A 16,311-nucleotide genomic window follows, 5' to 3' on the forward strand; every position below is an offset into this window, starting at 1 on the left:
CAGATATAAGTATAGGACTATAGGTTGCAAATACGCATGCGAGATATAGGCTTGTCTGCATATGCAAAATTTCAACGAAAATATATAAAACCGTGACGTAAAACTGATTGATGCACTGCGCAATGAAATTGTTGGCAATCTTAGGACACTCTCGCAGGAAAAATGGAAACCTCCAAACGCAAGGGTCGAAGGAGGGGCGTTGCATATAAACGGCATGCATTATGGGTCGACGCGAAATGTGAAATATATAAATATTTTGTCCAAACTTTATCGCATGTCCAGTCGTAGTCTACTTACATTTAAAAATAACAACCAGCAATGCTTTGAATATATTTTCTAATCTTCTCGATATTTTGTGATATTCGTCATCCACACCGATATATTGAATACGATTTCTTCCCTCATATGCATAATGGCATGGAAATTGCATAAAATCATCGCGGACCAATGAGATGGGACGATTCGAAATTGCCGTTCTGTGTAGTCAAAAACAGGTGGATCGATTATTCATTACTTGAGTGACTACGTACGTGAATTTAGTGTCAAATAACGACAGCCTAGCAACAAGGAAAACTGAGCGTATATATTAGCGAATCTCGCTTCGCTGAAGATTGACGTTTATACTCACGATAAAGAACAACACAAAATTTCGTGGCCTCGCTGGTGTTGAATTTCCACGAAAAGCGTGTCACGGTTTGCCGCACAGGATTGATATCATAGAAGCAAAGAGCACGGTTAGTACACATGCAGATGCGAGGGTTACAAGTACATGTGTGTATAAGCTGCGTGTATTTAATTTGAGAGCTTGTCTGTCGCGTTTTATGACTTTCGCTACAAGACACGCTGTCCTTGTAGGTTGAAACATCGTAAAAAAGCAATTTTGTCGGTCTGAAAGGGAGCGGAGATGGCCGTGTCGCTTCAAATGTCTGATATGGATTCGGATATGAAAGCTCTTCGTAACAAGGACCGTATAATTTTAAACGTCGGAGGGATACGGCACGAGACATTCAAAAGTACGTTAAGAAACTTCCCTGACACACGGCTGGCGTGGATTACGACGCGGGACAATTTTTCGGATTACGACCCGGAGAAAAACGAGTACTTTTTCGACCGTCATCCGGGCGTTTTTCAACAGATTATGAACTTCTATCGCACGGGCAAACTACATTGCCCGTCGGACGTATGTGGGCCGCTCTTTGAAGAAGAGCTGAATTTTTGGGGCATAGATGAAAAACAAATGGAGCCCTGTTGTTGGTCCACTTACACTTTGCACCGGGAAGCGCAGGAGAATTTGAGGGTTTTCAACGGGCCGGATTTTGACGATTCCGACTCCGAAACGGAGCCGGAGGAATGGAAAAACGGTGAGACGACGGAGCAACATCGTAGCAGTAATACACCAGCATGGCAAAGATGGAGATCAAGGATATGGACCGTTTTTGAAGACCACACAGCATCAAAGCTATCCAAGGTAAGCAAGTGTTTTAGCGCGAGTGCCTTATATATAATATATAAATTATACGCTGACAATTTTTCTATAATGTAACAATTCTACATCTCTGGTAACAAACCAGATGTATTTTTACTTAATTGCCAGTGTATGCTTTAAGTTTGAAGAAATAATAGTGCTAGAATGAGCTGAAGCCCAAAATTGAAAAAATAAGACAAACAACTTATGCTCTCCTGCAACTTCATATATCGAAGCATAGTTAACGTACAGTGTTACACGGGGTTTTACACGATTGTAAAATTTCAAATACAGCGGATTCTGCATGCGAAATTGCTCCTTTGTCACCAAACACATTTCGGCCATCGGCTAGGCAAACGTTAAATCATTTATGACCGATGGCGTTTTTGATAACTAAGGTTTGATTAAACGACAATAGTGTACAACACTTGAGTGAGAGCAGAAGTGCTTGAATTAAATGTCGTGGCCTTGACTGAATGTCATTATACGATATCATAGCAATGTCTGGCGTAGAGCTCGAACGAACGCGTAAAGCCGCGAAGGAGATGCTCTGAAAACATCGAGGGAGATAGGTGAAGTATAGACGAAAGCGAATCGACGAAAGTGAATCGATGACAGTATCAAACAATGATGTTTGCATGCATGTTGCAAGTCTTCACTTTGACGGAGCAATCAATTCATTTCATATGCGTCAGGTCTACAATAGCAAAACTCGTGGATCGAGGGGACGTGTCCAGGAGCGTGGGAAGCATGATATAGCATTTTTTTCACAAATTGCTTGATATGAAAACGAGTTAATAACATACAATGGGAATCTCACCTCACGCGCATAAAAGCATGTAATGGGTTGATAAGAATCCATATACGCAGCCTGAAATTTGCCATTTAAACACATCTCAGTCAGCCGGAAATCAATATTTTTGTAGGTGGGAGAATCTTTGTAGTGATACGGCGCATCCAGACAGCACGGCCTTCCAAAGCAACGGGCAGTTCGATGTAGTTTACTTTAATTTTTATGCATCTCTTTAAACTTTCCATCATACATTTGAGAACAAAATTTTACAACTCGCAACACGCTTTTATAGGCACTTATTTATTATATACAAGAGATTTTAACTTAATACCTGCATGTATATTTAGCTCTAAGTCGTTTTGTCGATCATGCCACTTTTCAGAAGCAAATTCTGAAATTCGACTAGATTTTTCGTATTTTTAGATTTGTGTTTTGGGCGATTTCGCAAACAAAGTGCGGCCGAACAAAAGCATGAAGTTTATGAGGTTCATGAGTTTGGAAGATGCCATTGATCGTCACTTTCTCAGGGCCCGTTTACATGGAGCGAGTTATCCCGGCTGAGCGAGGTGAAAACTGTATATAATGAAAGACTAATCAGGTTAAGCCTTTGATGTGATGCGCTTTTTACCTCGCTTAGCCGGGACAATTCGTTCCATGTAAACAGGGCCTTGAGTGCATATATAGAATCGAATTGAATTGAATTCGATCCAGTTGTGGAGGACCAACGTTAACAATGTTAGAACCGTTGATTGTCGGTGAACATGCAGGTCGCTCCGGCTCAGGCTAGCATTTGTGAACCGCCCATGCCCTCAAATGTCACTGATAACATTTTACATGGAGAAACGATTTAGCCATGTCATTCCCTATGCATTGACGCAACGGGATGTGTAATACGTAACTACACAGCAATATCGATCTTCCTTTTATCCTAGTGCTGATAAGCGTTTATATGCTGCTAATACGAATATCTGATTGACCTCATTCGTATCGATTTTTTTTATTAATATTCTATCTAATGCATGTATTATCATATAACGTCGATTCTTAAAAACATTTCATTTGTCATATCCATATATGTTGAAGCTCATTTTTTTGAGCCAAAACATCAGCATTATTTTACTAAGTATACAAAATTGCCCCAAAATTTCCCACGTTCCTCGATCCTCGAAACAACTCATTTTGTTTGAGAACGAAATATATTTCCAAATTAAACGCCAGGGTTGGTTTATTACTCCGCCGCATTGAAACGAAAACTTCCTAAACCCGTTTCACAAGCGCTAGATCCTTAAATTCCAAATGACATTTAACCTTCGGTCTTTGAAACAATGTTGCGACTTGTTGCTTAATTTGAAATGCACACACGATAACATAAGTTTAATGTAAACCCGTGTTTATTCGTATCCTGTACATTTCATGTTCGTTATCGAATCTTAAAGCTAAAAAACACATGCGGTTTATACGCACAGGAACAGGCAAGGAGACCCCCGTGTGAATATTTTCTTTGTAAAGAAGCAGGTACTGGGCATGCAGAGAAGGATGCACGGCAGATGTTTTTCTCGAAGCCATGTTAGAGTAGACTGAGTAGTTATCCATTGTGAAACGTTGCATTCAATTGAGTCGCTGCATGCATGATAGGATCAGTGCGGATCTTCCAATAACGAACCATATCGATACTCTATATGGATACGGGTATCCAAAATATTCAATCGCAATAAAGCGCAATTAAGTTCCTGTGCCCTGCCCCGTCCAATCATGTTACTTTCTAATGTCAAATTTAAAACGACCAGCTGCCCCTCAGTGTTCACTTGCAAGACGCTTTTACAAATGCATGCATGCATGCATAATCAATTCGATGCTTGTATACGCACTGTTTGTATACGTGTTTCCAAGAGATAACAAAATATATAGCAACAATATACCTACGACGTATATACAGCATGTGGATTGCATGCATGAGTAATCTAAGTTTAAATAGGCCTGTAACTTCGATATGAATCTGAATCGGTATCAATCTAAAATTTCGTGGGATGTTCGCGTGGATGATAAGGAAAAAAATGAATAAAAAATTTATAGTATTGTATATGTATACTGATTGCCCTAAATCGTGCCTAAGACTAGTAGGAAAGTAATATCTTGTGCATGCGCATGCTGAGCTAAAACATATTTTCGTTAGGAAGTTTTAAAACTGACATTCATGCACGCACGACAATTATGGTTGATATAGGAAATATATTGCTATATTGTTTATATAGTATCCTTGAATTAGATTCAAAATATAGCTATGTATAAGATGAAAGATATATTAACACATATTTTATTGTGGTATATAGCTATAATGTGAGCCAAGAAGAGATGAAACAGAGGTCTATAACTTTTCATAATCATTATATTTCGCCGATTGCATGCATGCTTGCAGCAATCTCTCAAGACTCAACCACTAGTGTATCTCAGAGGAATATGAAAGAACTTATAAGACTACAGGGGAACACAATGGCTCAGACACCAACGTTTAAGCGAGTTTTCCTCTCTTAAACTACAAAAATTTCGACTGGTAAAAAACTTGGCCACGATTTCCTACCGCTCATGTATCATATATACGCAACAATCTTATCGTGTTTGGCGATCCCCTTGTGATTTTAGTGGAACTTGGCTATACTTTCAGTCAATTCTTATCGAAGTTTCGCAAATAAAATACCGAAATTTTCGTTCATAAGCTAACACTTGGACGTTCTAAACAGTGCAGTGAAACAATTTTTGTGGTTTTCTCATTAATTACGATTCTCTTTCGATGAAGACATCTGGTTGTAGAGTTTTTGTAATGATCCAGTTTTTAATCATTCCCATGAATGATATTCCAAATTGAGTATTTGCCATGCAGGGCTCATTTATTCATACAAATAAAAAAAAATAGGGTTGGAAGGACAAATTATATATCACTTAGAGCACATGATGACGGGGGGAACAAGGATTGCATATTGTGTTTACAGCTGCTGCTTAATTATAGAATTTTGTTTTGGGACTGATGCAATTTATAATAGACGGAATAGGAGAGAGTGTATAACAATCGCTTTCATACAAATTCGAAACAAGCATATGCAAGACAGCGAAAATGTATACGCCTTGTAGCTACATAAGAGTATTGGCATATTACCTTTTAAATTGTATTTTCACTAAGAATTCGTCTCACGATGATTGGGATAGTTCATGCATCCGTTGCATGTAGCGCTGACTGATTTGTGTTGCGCTGAAAGTGCCCTTTAACATTCATGCATGTATGATAAAGCCCCCCTATAGCGCATGGTCATGACTACCTTACTCAACCGTGATAGGAGGGGGGGGGAGGTCAACCATTGATCATCATGCAGGAACGTGATTTTAATGTCATATACTCAACAAGTAATAAGTTGAATACTGCCGTGGTTTTTGAACTAATTTCTCATTAACAACTCGACAAATAATGCCCAAAGCTAGTAAACCTCGATCAATGTTGGTATGACTAATTCTCCTGTGATTCCTATAGGTTTACGTGTGGGTTTCATTGGTGTTTGTCGTCGTGTCTGTTATTTCGCTTTGCGCGAATACAGACTCAAACGTTAATGGCAATTCAGTTGGGAAAAAGGTTATCACAGTCATAGACTACGTCTGCGGTGTTTGGTTCACGGCCGAGTTCTTAATAAGATGTTTCACATGTCCAAGCATCTTTGAGTTCTCAAAGCAATTCTTGAATTGGATCGACTTCCTCGCAATCATCCCATTTTACCTAAACATTGCAATCGGTGCGAACATTGTCAGCGAGATACTGGTGTTAGGGCGCATGCTTAGATTACTTCGTTTCTTCAACAAGATGTCGCTTGGATTCCAAATTTTGAAACATACCCTGGTAGCCAGTTCCAAAGAGATGTTTCTCCTCCTGCTGCTGGTAATGATTCCGGTGCTCATTTTCGCAGGGATTTTGCATCTCTGCGAGAGTGGAGTGACCAACACGAAGTTCAAGTCAATACCGGAGGCATTCTGGTGGGCCATCATAACCCTTACAACTGTAGGATATGGCGATATGGCACCAATGACAACACAAGGGAAAATATTTGGCAGCATATGTGCAGGTATACAATTAATCGTTTATACTGTACCTCTATACTTAAACCTTACATTTACTGTCGTTATACCACTCCTACCTATGATCACAAAGAGGGAAAGTACAGCAGCACCTTAGTTCTGTTCTCTCGTGTTCCTTTTCATGAGCGTGTTTGATCATAGACCTCATCATGAAAAACGTACGGGGGGGATTGTATGTATATATGTGCTTTGAAGTCATGCTATTATACCAATAAATGTATCATCCGAAAGCGTCATTATTTATCAATCACAAATCATTTTGGACTGATTTGGCATATCAGAAAATTTGAGCATTGCTCCGCAGTCGCGTACAATAATTTCCAAACATTTTGTTCGGTAGTCATCTCAGAACTTTGAACGACTAAGAAGACTACGGACGTGGTGTTACGAAAACATTAAATTTTAGGTATACTTCGAAGTTGCTTACGTTGGTCTGCAGAACGTCTAACTTTATTTCTGAGAAATTTCCATCAACAAAATACAAAGCCTTTAAAATTTCATCCCTACATCAAGCGTTGCTATATACTGTTTGCATAGTTATTTGTCTGTATAAACACAGTCGCGACTGCATGCGATCAAACGAAAGCGAAGTTTTCAAAATAAATTATAACCTAATCAATATGTGGATGGTTTCGCGTGGTGGAAGAGAATGGCGCTTACGTGGAAAAGAACGAACATTTAATGCAAGTATAAGCTATGTTCGACTTGTAAAGATTGACAACAATCCACGCAGAGACGAATATTTAAACCTGGCAAATCTACGTGTCCTAGACCTTGCACGATGTGTTTGTTGCTGAGGAACTTGTTTTCTCAGTTAATAACGAATTCAAAAGAAAGTTCATAGTGAAATACACCTTAATCTAACAGTTGAGTAGACCATAAACGAGTTATATACTATGAAACAGGTAGAAGACTTGTTTACCCAAACATTGTCGGACATTTGCAATTACCCCATTTAATATATGCAATGTACAGACTATTTTATTACATTCGTCTATATTTAATTTAGAAGCGACTATATAGATTAGCTCCATTTTGATATACAAAAGGTTTAGCTGCGTTGAAGACGTCTTGGAACTTTAAAAATAATCGATTTAACAGGTTTATTAGCGTATGATTACATCCGATTAAAAGAAATACAAAATTTTATACCGCATGGAAAGTCATGTAAGAGATTTTTGACCGACTGGTGGTCTACTATACTTATGAGTATGATTCTTTGCTTTTGGGTCACTATTGCCATATACTCAACCGAGAAAACTTGAACTTATTGAGCGTCGACGAACTATCGGCAACGAGTTTTAAACCAACTGGATGGCGATAAAGTAAACTAATTTTGAAATTTGTATTTTTAATTTCATTTCTAATTTCACGATGTCTTTTTTTATAACAGGTGTGAGCATGTTAATTTCCGCGCTGCCAATCTCAATTATTGGAGCAAATTTCTCTCTTTATTATCGCCATGCTCAGGCAAAATTGAAATTGCCGAAGAAACCAAGAAAGGTCCTGATTGGCGCGGCAAACACTTTGATACGACGAGACGAGGTGGAGGAAGAGCCAGAAAACTCTGGAAACGAGAGAAATAGTAGCGACGATCTGACAACTGAAGTTTATCTTGGCCCAAAAAGGTAAGCGCGTTAAGGTTAAAGCGAATAAGAACGAACCTTTGGAACGAACTTCATATGAAAAACAAAGGCGAGGGTCAAGCGTCACCCAACCTCTGTGTGCCGAACACATTAACAACAGATAATAAGGCGTCTCGCTTTCATTATCTATTGTGTTTTTTTTGTTCGGTGCAAGAGAAAAGCAATGTTTGACCTTGACCAAAAACCACGACGCATCACTTTTTTTAAACACGGCTCTGATCCATGCCCCGAATTGCAACGGATAATAACAGTTCGAACTTTCTATTTGTTTGGAAACTGTTTTGACATCGACTGCAAAACTTAAAACTCCCGGGTTATCTCAAAAACATCAAATTTGTATTTGGCAAATCATAACGCTTTACATCATTTTATTTGCGTGCACAGAAATCACTTTTTCAAACTTCAGTCATTGAACCATAAACAGAAATGACTATAAGTACGACTATCGCTAACTCAGGCACCAGCATACTATATAACACACATTCCCCTCCCTATTGCAGGCCACGACGCGAACGAATGTCGTTATTCTGCAACGGCGTCGTGCCACAACGTAACAGCACTCGCATGCGAAGTCTTGGAGGGGAACATTTACCGGGTCAAACTAACCACGATGTCGACGAAACTAACTTCTCCGTGAACAGTCCGGATAATCACAAGAGCAGCTTGCTAAGCACAAGTACGAAGAGTACCATCATCGAAAGTCCGCCGCCACGTTCTGTAAGCTTCCCAGCCAACCTGCCTGGCAGGGACAGGAATAATGCATTAGAACCAGGAGGTGACGGTGCAAATGAAAATAGCGCATACCGCAAGGACAGCGAGGATGCCGTATCGCGATTGCCCAACGGGAGTGCAATGCGTTCGTTTAGTGCAGGCAGCAGAAACAAGCGAAATGGGGTTATATACCCGATGAACGCCCCTCGCGTCACGGTAACAGCGGATGTCCCAAATGAGAACGCTCTATCAGAGGAAACGGAAAATAATAACAAAATCGAGTCAGAACATAAACTAAATGTTCCGCCCAGCGAGTACGATGAAAATGCGACGAATGGTCATGTGACTGCGGACAATAAGCCACTTACGATACCCGAAGGATGACGTAATCGGATAGTTTCGGATAAGGCTTGCAGGAGGCTATTTGCATGTTAAACTGTGATCTTGTGTTAATCGTTCACATGCAACTGCATATATAGGTAAAAGCTGTTTAAAAGATACCGAAGTAAGATTCAGATGAAGCTCGAAAATAGCACATATCGTAAGGACAGTGAAGGTGGGATACTGTGATTGCCTCCAGGAGAGACGGTGGAATGAGTCAAATGGCTACATGTCGTACGAGATACGAACACGGAACTGGGTTTTACACTCTACGGACGTTAAAACGTTATGATCGAGAGAGGTTAAGACCAAAAGAGGCATACGCTGGCAAGGCCGAGAATCGCCTGGGAAAGCACAAGAAATGGGGAAGCACAAGAAATGTAAGATAATTCCGCACTTTTACGGTAGGACTGATACAATCTCAAGGATTGTGATTTTTTAATGGGATGTGCAACAAAAGAATATCTCCACTCGTCGCATCGAAGAAGGGAAGAAATGTTTGGTCCATAAAAAAGGAAATGCCACATACCGACCTAAAAACGGTGTCTATATAAAAGCTATCTAGGTACATGTCAATGCCGCGTGACGCTATATACACTTAAAAAAAAATACGGCAGATAAGTTCTGCAATATTCTGCAAAACAAGAAACTAGATCAAGCGAAAGTTTGTTATTCATTGCTGTTAAGTATTAGTCATTTTAGAAATATAATAACAAACACTATAGTAAATGATAAAAAAATTGAATGTATAGGTGCGTGCAGGGATTTTTAATTTTCGCAAAACGTAGGTGGAAAAAAACTAAAATAGCCTGCATGCCTAATGACAAGTGAGATCAATATTTTTAGTCAACTGATTTTGGATTTCACCGTTTTAAAATAATAAAATTAACGTTAAAAAACTGTCTGTTTTATAAATTATATATCTTCTTCATTTACATAAATTTTAAGTCATCCAAATCCTGTCAATATTGAAGATACATTAATTATAGGGACGTTATAGGTATTTTAACAGGGCTACCAAATTAATGCGAGCCTTTTCACTGTTAACGCAACCATGCAAACTATACTTTTAAATTTTGCAGATAATTTTTTTGACATCTAAATGTGGGATTTCTAGTTATTGCCATAATGGTGCTCTAGGACAAAGCTTCTCTAGATATAAGGATTTATCATGTGTGTAGCACTTGCTCCTCCTACACGTGCCAGTGAAACCAACCATCAATAGTCACTTTCAAGTGAAAGCTCTAAATACGTACGTATATGCAATAAAAATATTTGACAATGTAGGTTGATTCAAATATACAATAGATTGAAGATAAAAATAAAAATCTTTATTACTCAATACTCTGTTTCTGTATATGGAATTCAAAAAATTGCTAACTGAAAATTTGGATGAAATGACCTTTAAAATCATTTGGAAACGACGTTTGAAAACTAATACAATGTTAACTATAATTATGCTCATTCAATTTACTTATTTATCAATATCGACTCCATCTTAATTTCCACACTCCTCGGCTTTTCCGTATCTTCATAAATCTTAAAAACATTGCCTGTTATCTATAACCACAAAATCAGATGCCTATATATACACATCTGATTTATACTTTTTCTCAAAACGCTTAATCGCTCAAGACCAACCGTGAATATCAAAAGTTAAGTTTAAAATGGCGTCGTTATTGGCGAATATGTAGATTGAAAGGATTGAAATCCTAACCGTTTATTATATATTTACAATCAGTTTGCACAAAATTTATTATCAGTTTCCCAATATCTGCCACTTGCAGTATTGTTAAAAAAAGGTATAGGCGGGGCTCACAACTTTATCGAGATTTGCGGTATTTTGCATGTGGTATTTTGCATTCGGGGTATTTTGCATTAACTATAAGTATATCCGTCAAAACTTCAATTTTAGTTTTAGGGTCATTTTGGGGTTTAAATTAATATGTTTGGTAGGTGCGTTCAGATTTAATTTGGCATTTAGTCTGAACGCAGCCTAAATTCTTAATCTTCTTCTAAAATTCTTTTATAAAATAATTTTTTTAGGTAATTGGTAATTGAGCTTTTAAACTATTAGACTAAAACATCAATTCATTTAGAGGTGCAAGTGTTCAAAACAAATAAACTACATATGTTGGTATTTACAGTGTCTCTAAATGCTATAAACCAGGACAGTTAATAAATATAATTTCCAACAACTCATATTTCCAGCTAAAGACATCAAGTTTCTGATCATTCCAACATTTTTTTCAACAAAGTTGAAAAAAAGTCCGTAGATCGTAAATTTTCCAGCGAAGAAAACGATACTGAGCCACTTTAAGAGACAACACCACTAACTGCAGATAGAGAGTCGAGTTGCGACGGTGATCGAAGGTTAAATTTTGTAATGCCGATAATCAAAATGATTCAGTACAGCTGACATGCCGGTACAGTCGTCTCATCAAGTGGTTTTTCCACAATGACACAATTACCATCAAAATCAACGAAACCATCCGATGTCTTACGAGCGTAAGAACGACGATATTTCTCGTCTACATGAAGCAAACAGTATGCTCCGGTTGTTATTTCCGAAGCCCTTTGCCAGGGAGTGTAGTTGTTTAGGTGGTGCGTTTTCTCACGAATTTCCAGAATTTTGACAAACTCATCGGGTGGAACTTCCGTTCGTGCTTTCAATCTCCCGGGAATATCGGCTAGGTTTTTGAACAGTTTTTGGGCAGTTTGCGTTTCTTTATCTGAGACTATGAAGGAAAACATAGCCGAAGCAAGACCAGAGCCGTATGAAAACATTCCAATCCGATGACCACGAAGCTCCAAGAATGATTTACTAAATGATGACATTTGAAAAGTTTGAAGGTTTAATATCTAAAGATTTTCCAGTCTTTATACACCGAAATAAGGCGATATCTACTGCACCTGAGACCAATAATTGTTTTTCTATATTTCTTATTCAAAAACAAGGATGTAAAAACCATAAAGAAGGTGATAAGACGACCCGGAAGGTAGGGAAATATAGAATTTCATTCTAGTAAACTTCCCTGTATACATCCTTATTTACTGGATGCGAAAAATGACGATGACTCAATACAGAAGTAAAATTTCAAAATAGTATATTCTAAAAGAGTATATTTCACCTCAAGCAGTCGTATTTAACCCTAGTAGTTTGTGTGTGGTATTAAATTAAGATTGTCAGGTAAAAATGTCTGTGTCAAGTGTGACAAGAAATTCATATTTTTCGAGTCGCGAAATTTATTACTTTCTTGTCCTACGCATGCGCGCGTATTAGATTCAGCTAAGGCATTTCCAACACACCGCAACTTCCATCGCTCTGCTGTATTTCGGTTAAAAGCCATTCTTCCTTTTCGCCGAAGTTTTTTAATGGTACAGTGAAAGGTAAGGGGGGGGGCCTCTTATCAATCTTTCATTTATCAAATCAGAGTAGAAAGACTTTCATTTATCAAACTCTCGAGTCGCTACTCTGGAGTAGCGGTAATTACGATGATGCTTTTATAATTTTCGAATTTTTTCAAAATCCATTGTATGGAAATGTGCTACACCTATAATGTCTCCATACTAACAGGAATTCGAAAATTGTAAAAGCATCATAATTCATCGTAATTACCGCTACTCTGGGCTGATAAATGAAAGTAATCACCATAGATTAATAAAAGAAGTCACCATAGAAAGCATCATAATTGTTCAAAATATATGAGCATAATGTTCACATTATGTCATCTCTTCTTTACAAAACTGCCGCAAATTTTTCCCGTATTCCTACATATATATGGACAAACATCACAACATGGAACTCACCTGACAAGAATAGAGGCCAACGCAGCATAAAGTGATGGCGTATACATGTTACCTACATTTCGTGATACGAGCAACGATGCCTCTGTTTTCTCTTCAAAAGCAGTTTGACTACATTTTAATGATGCCTTTTCGACTTCTTTCGCTAGGACAGGATCATTGACAAGCTGTTCCAAATTAATATCTCTGTAAAGAGGGGACAAAAGAAATAATAAATTGCAGGGAAAATGGTATTCTTTTAGCCCTGCAAGTGGGAGTCGAATAAAAACTAATGATAAAGTCCACTATATTTTGGACTGAAGCAAATCTCCACATGCTTCGAGACAACTTCGTAATCATTTGCTTTTTCTTATATCGCACGTTGATGGTGCAGAAAGTGCACCTTTCACCTTACCTGAAATCAGAAAGAGCTTCATATTTTTTATCTTGCAAACCTCCTGACTTGGTTTTTTGCAAATAGTCATTTAGCATCATTCTAGCCAATGATTTCTGACATAACCTTGAAAAAGGCACATGAAATGCCATGTAGTCAAAATGTTCCAAACCCACTCTTCCAGAATCATTCATATTCGAATCAGTCCTTCGCCTCTTCTGTTCCACCTTTGCTTGATATCCCTGATAGCATTTATCCAATGCCCCAAGGAAACAGTTGACTGACAGTTTGCCATCTACGACTGGATATTCTGAATTCATGTCCGGTTTGTAAAAGTCGTATGCATGTGCAATGTGAACAAAACGCATCCCTGAAGAGTGTAAAAAACAATACTACAAGTTTTTTATTATATTACTGTTTGTACTTAGCTAAACCGGTGAGACCTGACCTGGACCTAATTTAGGCTAAGTTTCAATCTAAAATTTGCGGAGTAAATAGCTTAGCTTTCAAAGTTAAGAGAAGGAGACATCAGGGGCTGGTTGTATAAAACTTTGAGCTACATTTTAAGTGTAGTTAAATCGTGGTTAACTAGAAAATACATTATTCTGATTGGCCAATTCTGCCACAAACTATAATTAAAAGTTAACTTCTTTTTTATACAACCGGCCCCTGCAGCACATGCTAATATATATTAATTAATTTGCATTCCACTTATATATAATATTAATATAATTATTTAATCCTTTCCATGTTTTGTCTATAGGTAGTTGTAATAAGTGATGGTGTATGATTTAATACCCATTCAAATGTTTTATTCTTCAAGTTGTTTGCTATAACTTTGAAAGTCTTATTTCCAAATTGAGGATCCTGTTTAATAATTGTTGCTTCCAAAACTAAAATTTTATTGATTTTCATGCATTTTTAGAATGGTTGAAACAATCTCGGCCCCTGGACAACAAACTTAATTAAATGGCGATGTAACATCGATGAGAATCAACTGTTTAATTAATATAACCTATGCACAATATTTTCATACCTCTTTCCATAATTAATGGTGCATCAGGCCCAATCAGCATTGCTATGGCTCCTGCACCACCTGACGGCCGAGCATTGCCTGCAGCATAGACTGCAATATCAGCACAAACAACGATGGCCAAACGACCTGTGGACAAAAATGTAAAGCTTTAGAAGAACCTCTTCTTATCTTAGGACAGTTATCTTTTCCATGGTTTACTGCATTAACCTCAAAACAGGGAGCTCCTCACTGTAATGACAATGTACACCCTTCAAGGCATGGTTGTCAGTTTTGTGGCAAAAACTTGTGGCGAAAACAACATAGCACTGGAGTAGTGGTGATCCTATAATGGTTCCTATAGCATAGAAAATGTATAGGGATCCTAGATATTGATCAAATATAGATATTTTTAGAGAGGGGTAGTGAAGGAATTGTTTTCTCTTAAAGGGTCTACAAAGTGACTATTGATCTTACTGCATGACGTTACAATTAGGAAACACTGTGCATTAATTAGAGTTTCCATTGTCTGAAAATGTGACTTTGAGGAATATAAGTGGAATGTAATGGAAATATGTCAAAAGTATCTCTAAGGGCATTATAAACTGAAAAGATTGACAAAAATGTTTTAAAATTTTCTTGAAGAATTTTCAAGTGTTGACTTGCAAAAACATCCTGAGAAATATAACCCCATTAAAAGGGATTGGATTATAAACATTAAAAGGGATTGAATATAAACAATGCTTAAGCAAATGAATATTTTTTATGCTTGTGCAACTCAACCAAAGTATTAAAAAGGGTTATGTGATGCAATGTGATGGCAATATGTGGACAAGATCTTAATAATCTTAGCAGGGTTAGCTAGTCAACATTGTTGGGCAACTGGGTGCATCTAAAGGGGGCTTTATATGTAAATGATTAAATAGTTATAAATTAATAGTAAGTATATTATAGTAAATAGTTTCAGTGATGCTTAAATAGTTACATAACTTATACAGTTTACAGTTATTATCTTACCATCCCAAGCACTGCTTTCAACCCAAGCTACAGAATTAAATAATGCTTGTGTTCCTCCAAAACAAGCGTTGATTGTATCCACCCCTTCTATATTAAAATTTCCACTTTGTTCAAACAATTGCATCAGAACTGTTTTTACTGACTTTGATTTATCTAGTATGGATTCAGTGCCCACTTCTAATCTGCCAATTTGATTTGGATCAATGGAGTTCTTTTCCATTAAGTTTTGTACGACCGTTAAACTTAAGGAATTCGTATCCTCTCGATCTCCACAAAATCCCATGCCGATCTGTCCAAGTCCAACAGTGTACTTGCCCTTACTGACACGATCATACTCTTCAAGTTTCTCCTGGTTCACGTAAGACGTAGGAAAATACACTTCTATGGCCAAAATGCCCACATTTTCTGGCCATACACAACGGTTTCCATCAGACATTATATTCAGGGGACTATAAATTAAATAAATATATATATAAATGATTTTTTTTACTAAACTTTTAGATAAATTTGACTCCTCGTGTGTAGTTTTCAAAGGAAGTGCAAAGGGCGAAGTCGACAAGTCGTACAAGACAAATATTACGTAAATATTAAATAACGTAACTTCCACTTATGTGACAACTTTTAAAACTTCTTTTTGTACCCACTTCATTCCTGTACCACAGACATAATAGTTACCAGTCTTCAAAGCGTATGAATTAGTCAGCCTAGAATGTTCGAATATGTTTCAACGCCACGAAAATGCTATGAAATGCTACAAAATTCACATATTAGCTGTAAAAGACAAAAGCGACTCATACAAAGAACAACTGTCTCTCTGTCTCTCAACTGTCACCCAGAGCCATGAATCAAATAATTTGTGACAAGTAGATCATCACTGGAATCTATGACGTCACGTGAAACCACACATTCAGTCTTTAACATTGTAAAATATTCGTGGCTGAATATTCGGCAATGCTAAAATATTTAGTGAACTTTGCCAAATACAGAACC

General features: G+C 37.6%; 2 protein-coding genes across 3 annotated transcripts; one reads left to right on the forward strand and one right to left on the reverse strand.

Annotated features, from left to right (window-relative positions):
- Window positions 1-471: 471 nt before the first annotated feature.
- LOC114527788 (potassium voltage-gated channel subfamily C member 1-like) lies at window positions 472-10,340 on the forward strand. Of its 2 annotated transcripts, XM_028549479.1 has the most exons (5): window positions 472-734; window positions 856-1,468; window positions 5,779-6,361; window positions 7,768-8,002; window positions 8,521-10,340. In XM_028549479.1, the coding sequence occupies exons 2-5, from the start codon at window positions 905-907 to the stop codon at window positions 9,113-9,115; spliced, it is 1,977 nt and encodes a 658-aa protein (XP_028405280.1). In that variant the 5' UTR covers window positions 472-734; window positions 856-904; the 3' UTR covers window positions 9,116-10,340. The 2 variants fall into 2 exon arrangements, with proteins under 2 accessions (XP_028405280.1, XP_028405279.1); XM_028549478.1 differs by having other exon boundaries at window positions 472-1,468.
- Window positions 10,341-10,962: 622 nt separating this feature from the next.
- LOC114527789 (hydroxymethylglutaryl-CoA synthase 1-like) lies at window positions 10,963-15,853 on the reverse strand. The gene is made up of 5 exons (XM_028549480.1): window positions 15,322-15,853; window positions 14,329-14,454; window positions 13,314-13,662; window positions 12,923-13,105; window positions 10,963-11,936 (listed from the first exon to the last, which is right to left on the reverse strand). Exons 1-5 carry the CDS (start codon window positions 15,755-15,757, stop codon window positions 11,519-11,521), a joined length of 1,512 nt encoding a protein of 503 aa, XP_028405281.1. The 5' UTR covers window positions 15,758-15,853; the 3' UTR covers window positions 10,963-11,518.
- Window positions 15,854-16,311: the final 458 nt, after the last annotated feature.

This window comes from Dendronephthya gigantea, unplaced genomic scaffold (genome assembly GCF_004324835.1).
Source record: "Dendronephthya gigantea isolate DGI-Jeju-01 unplaced genomic scaffold, DenGig_1.0 000047F, whole genome shotgun sequence".
NCBI lineage: Eukaryota > Metazoa > Cnidaria > Anthozoa > Malacalcyonacea > Nephtheidae > Dendronephthya > Dendronephthya gigantea.

What these genes read in the sequence shown, in the direction of transcription:
- LOC114527788 (XM_028549478.1), top strand. Translation starts at nt 905, where the DNA reads ATGGCCGTGTCGCTTCAAATGTCTGATATGGATTCGGATATGAAAGCT. An exon ending in CAGCATCAAAGCTATCCAAG is followed by an intron (nt 1,469 to 5,778) that starts GTAAGCAAGTGT and finishes TGATTCCTATAG; the next exon opens with GTTTACGTGTGGGTTTCATT. An exon ending in ATTTGGCAGCATATGTGCAG is followed by an intron (nt 6,362 to 7,767) that starts GTATACAATTAA and finishes TTTTTATAACAG; the next exon opens with GTGTGAGCATGTTAATTTCC.
- LOC114527789 (XM_028549480.1), bottom strand. Translation starts at nt 15,757, where the DNA reads ATGTCTGATGGAAACCGTTGTGTATGGCCAGAAAATGTGGGCATTTTG. An exon ending in GAAGCTCTTTCTGATTTCAG is followed by an intron (nt 13,106 to 13,313) that starts GTAAGGTGAAAG and finishes CCCTCTTTACAG; the next exon opens with AGATATTAATTTGGAACAGC. An exon ending in TTGGCCTCTATTCTTGTCAG is followed by an intron (nt 11,937 to 12,922) that starts GTGAGTTCCATG and finishes GTCATCATTTAG; the next exon opens with TAAATCATTCTTGGAGCTTC.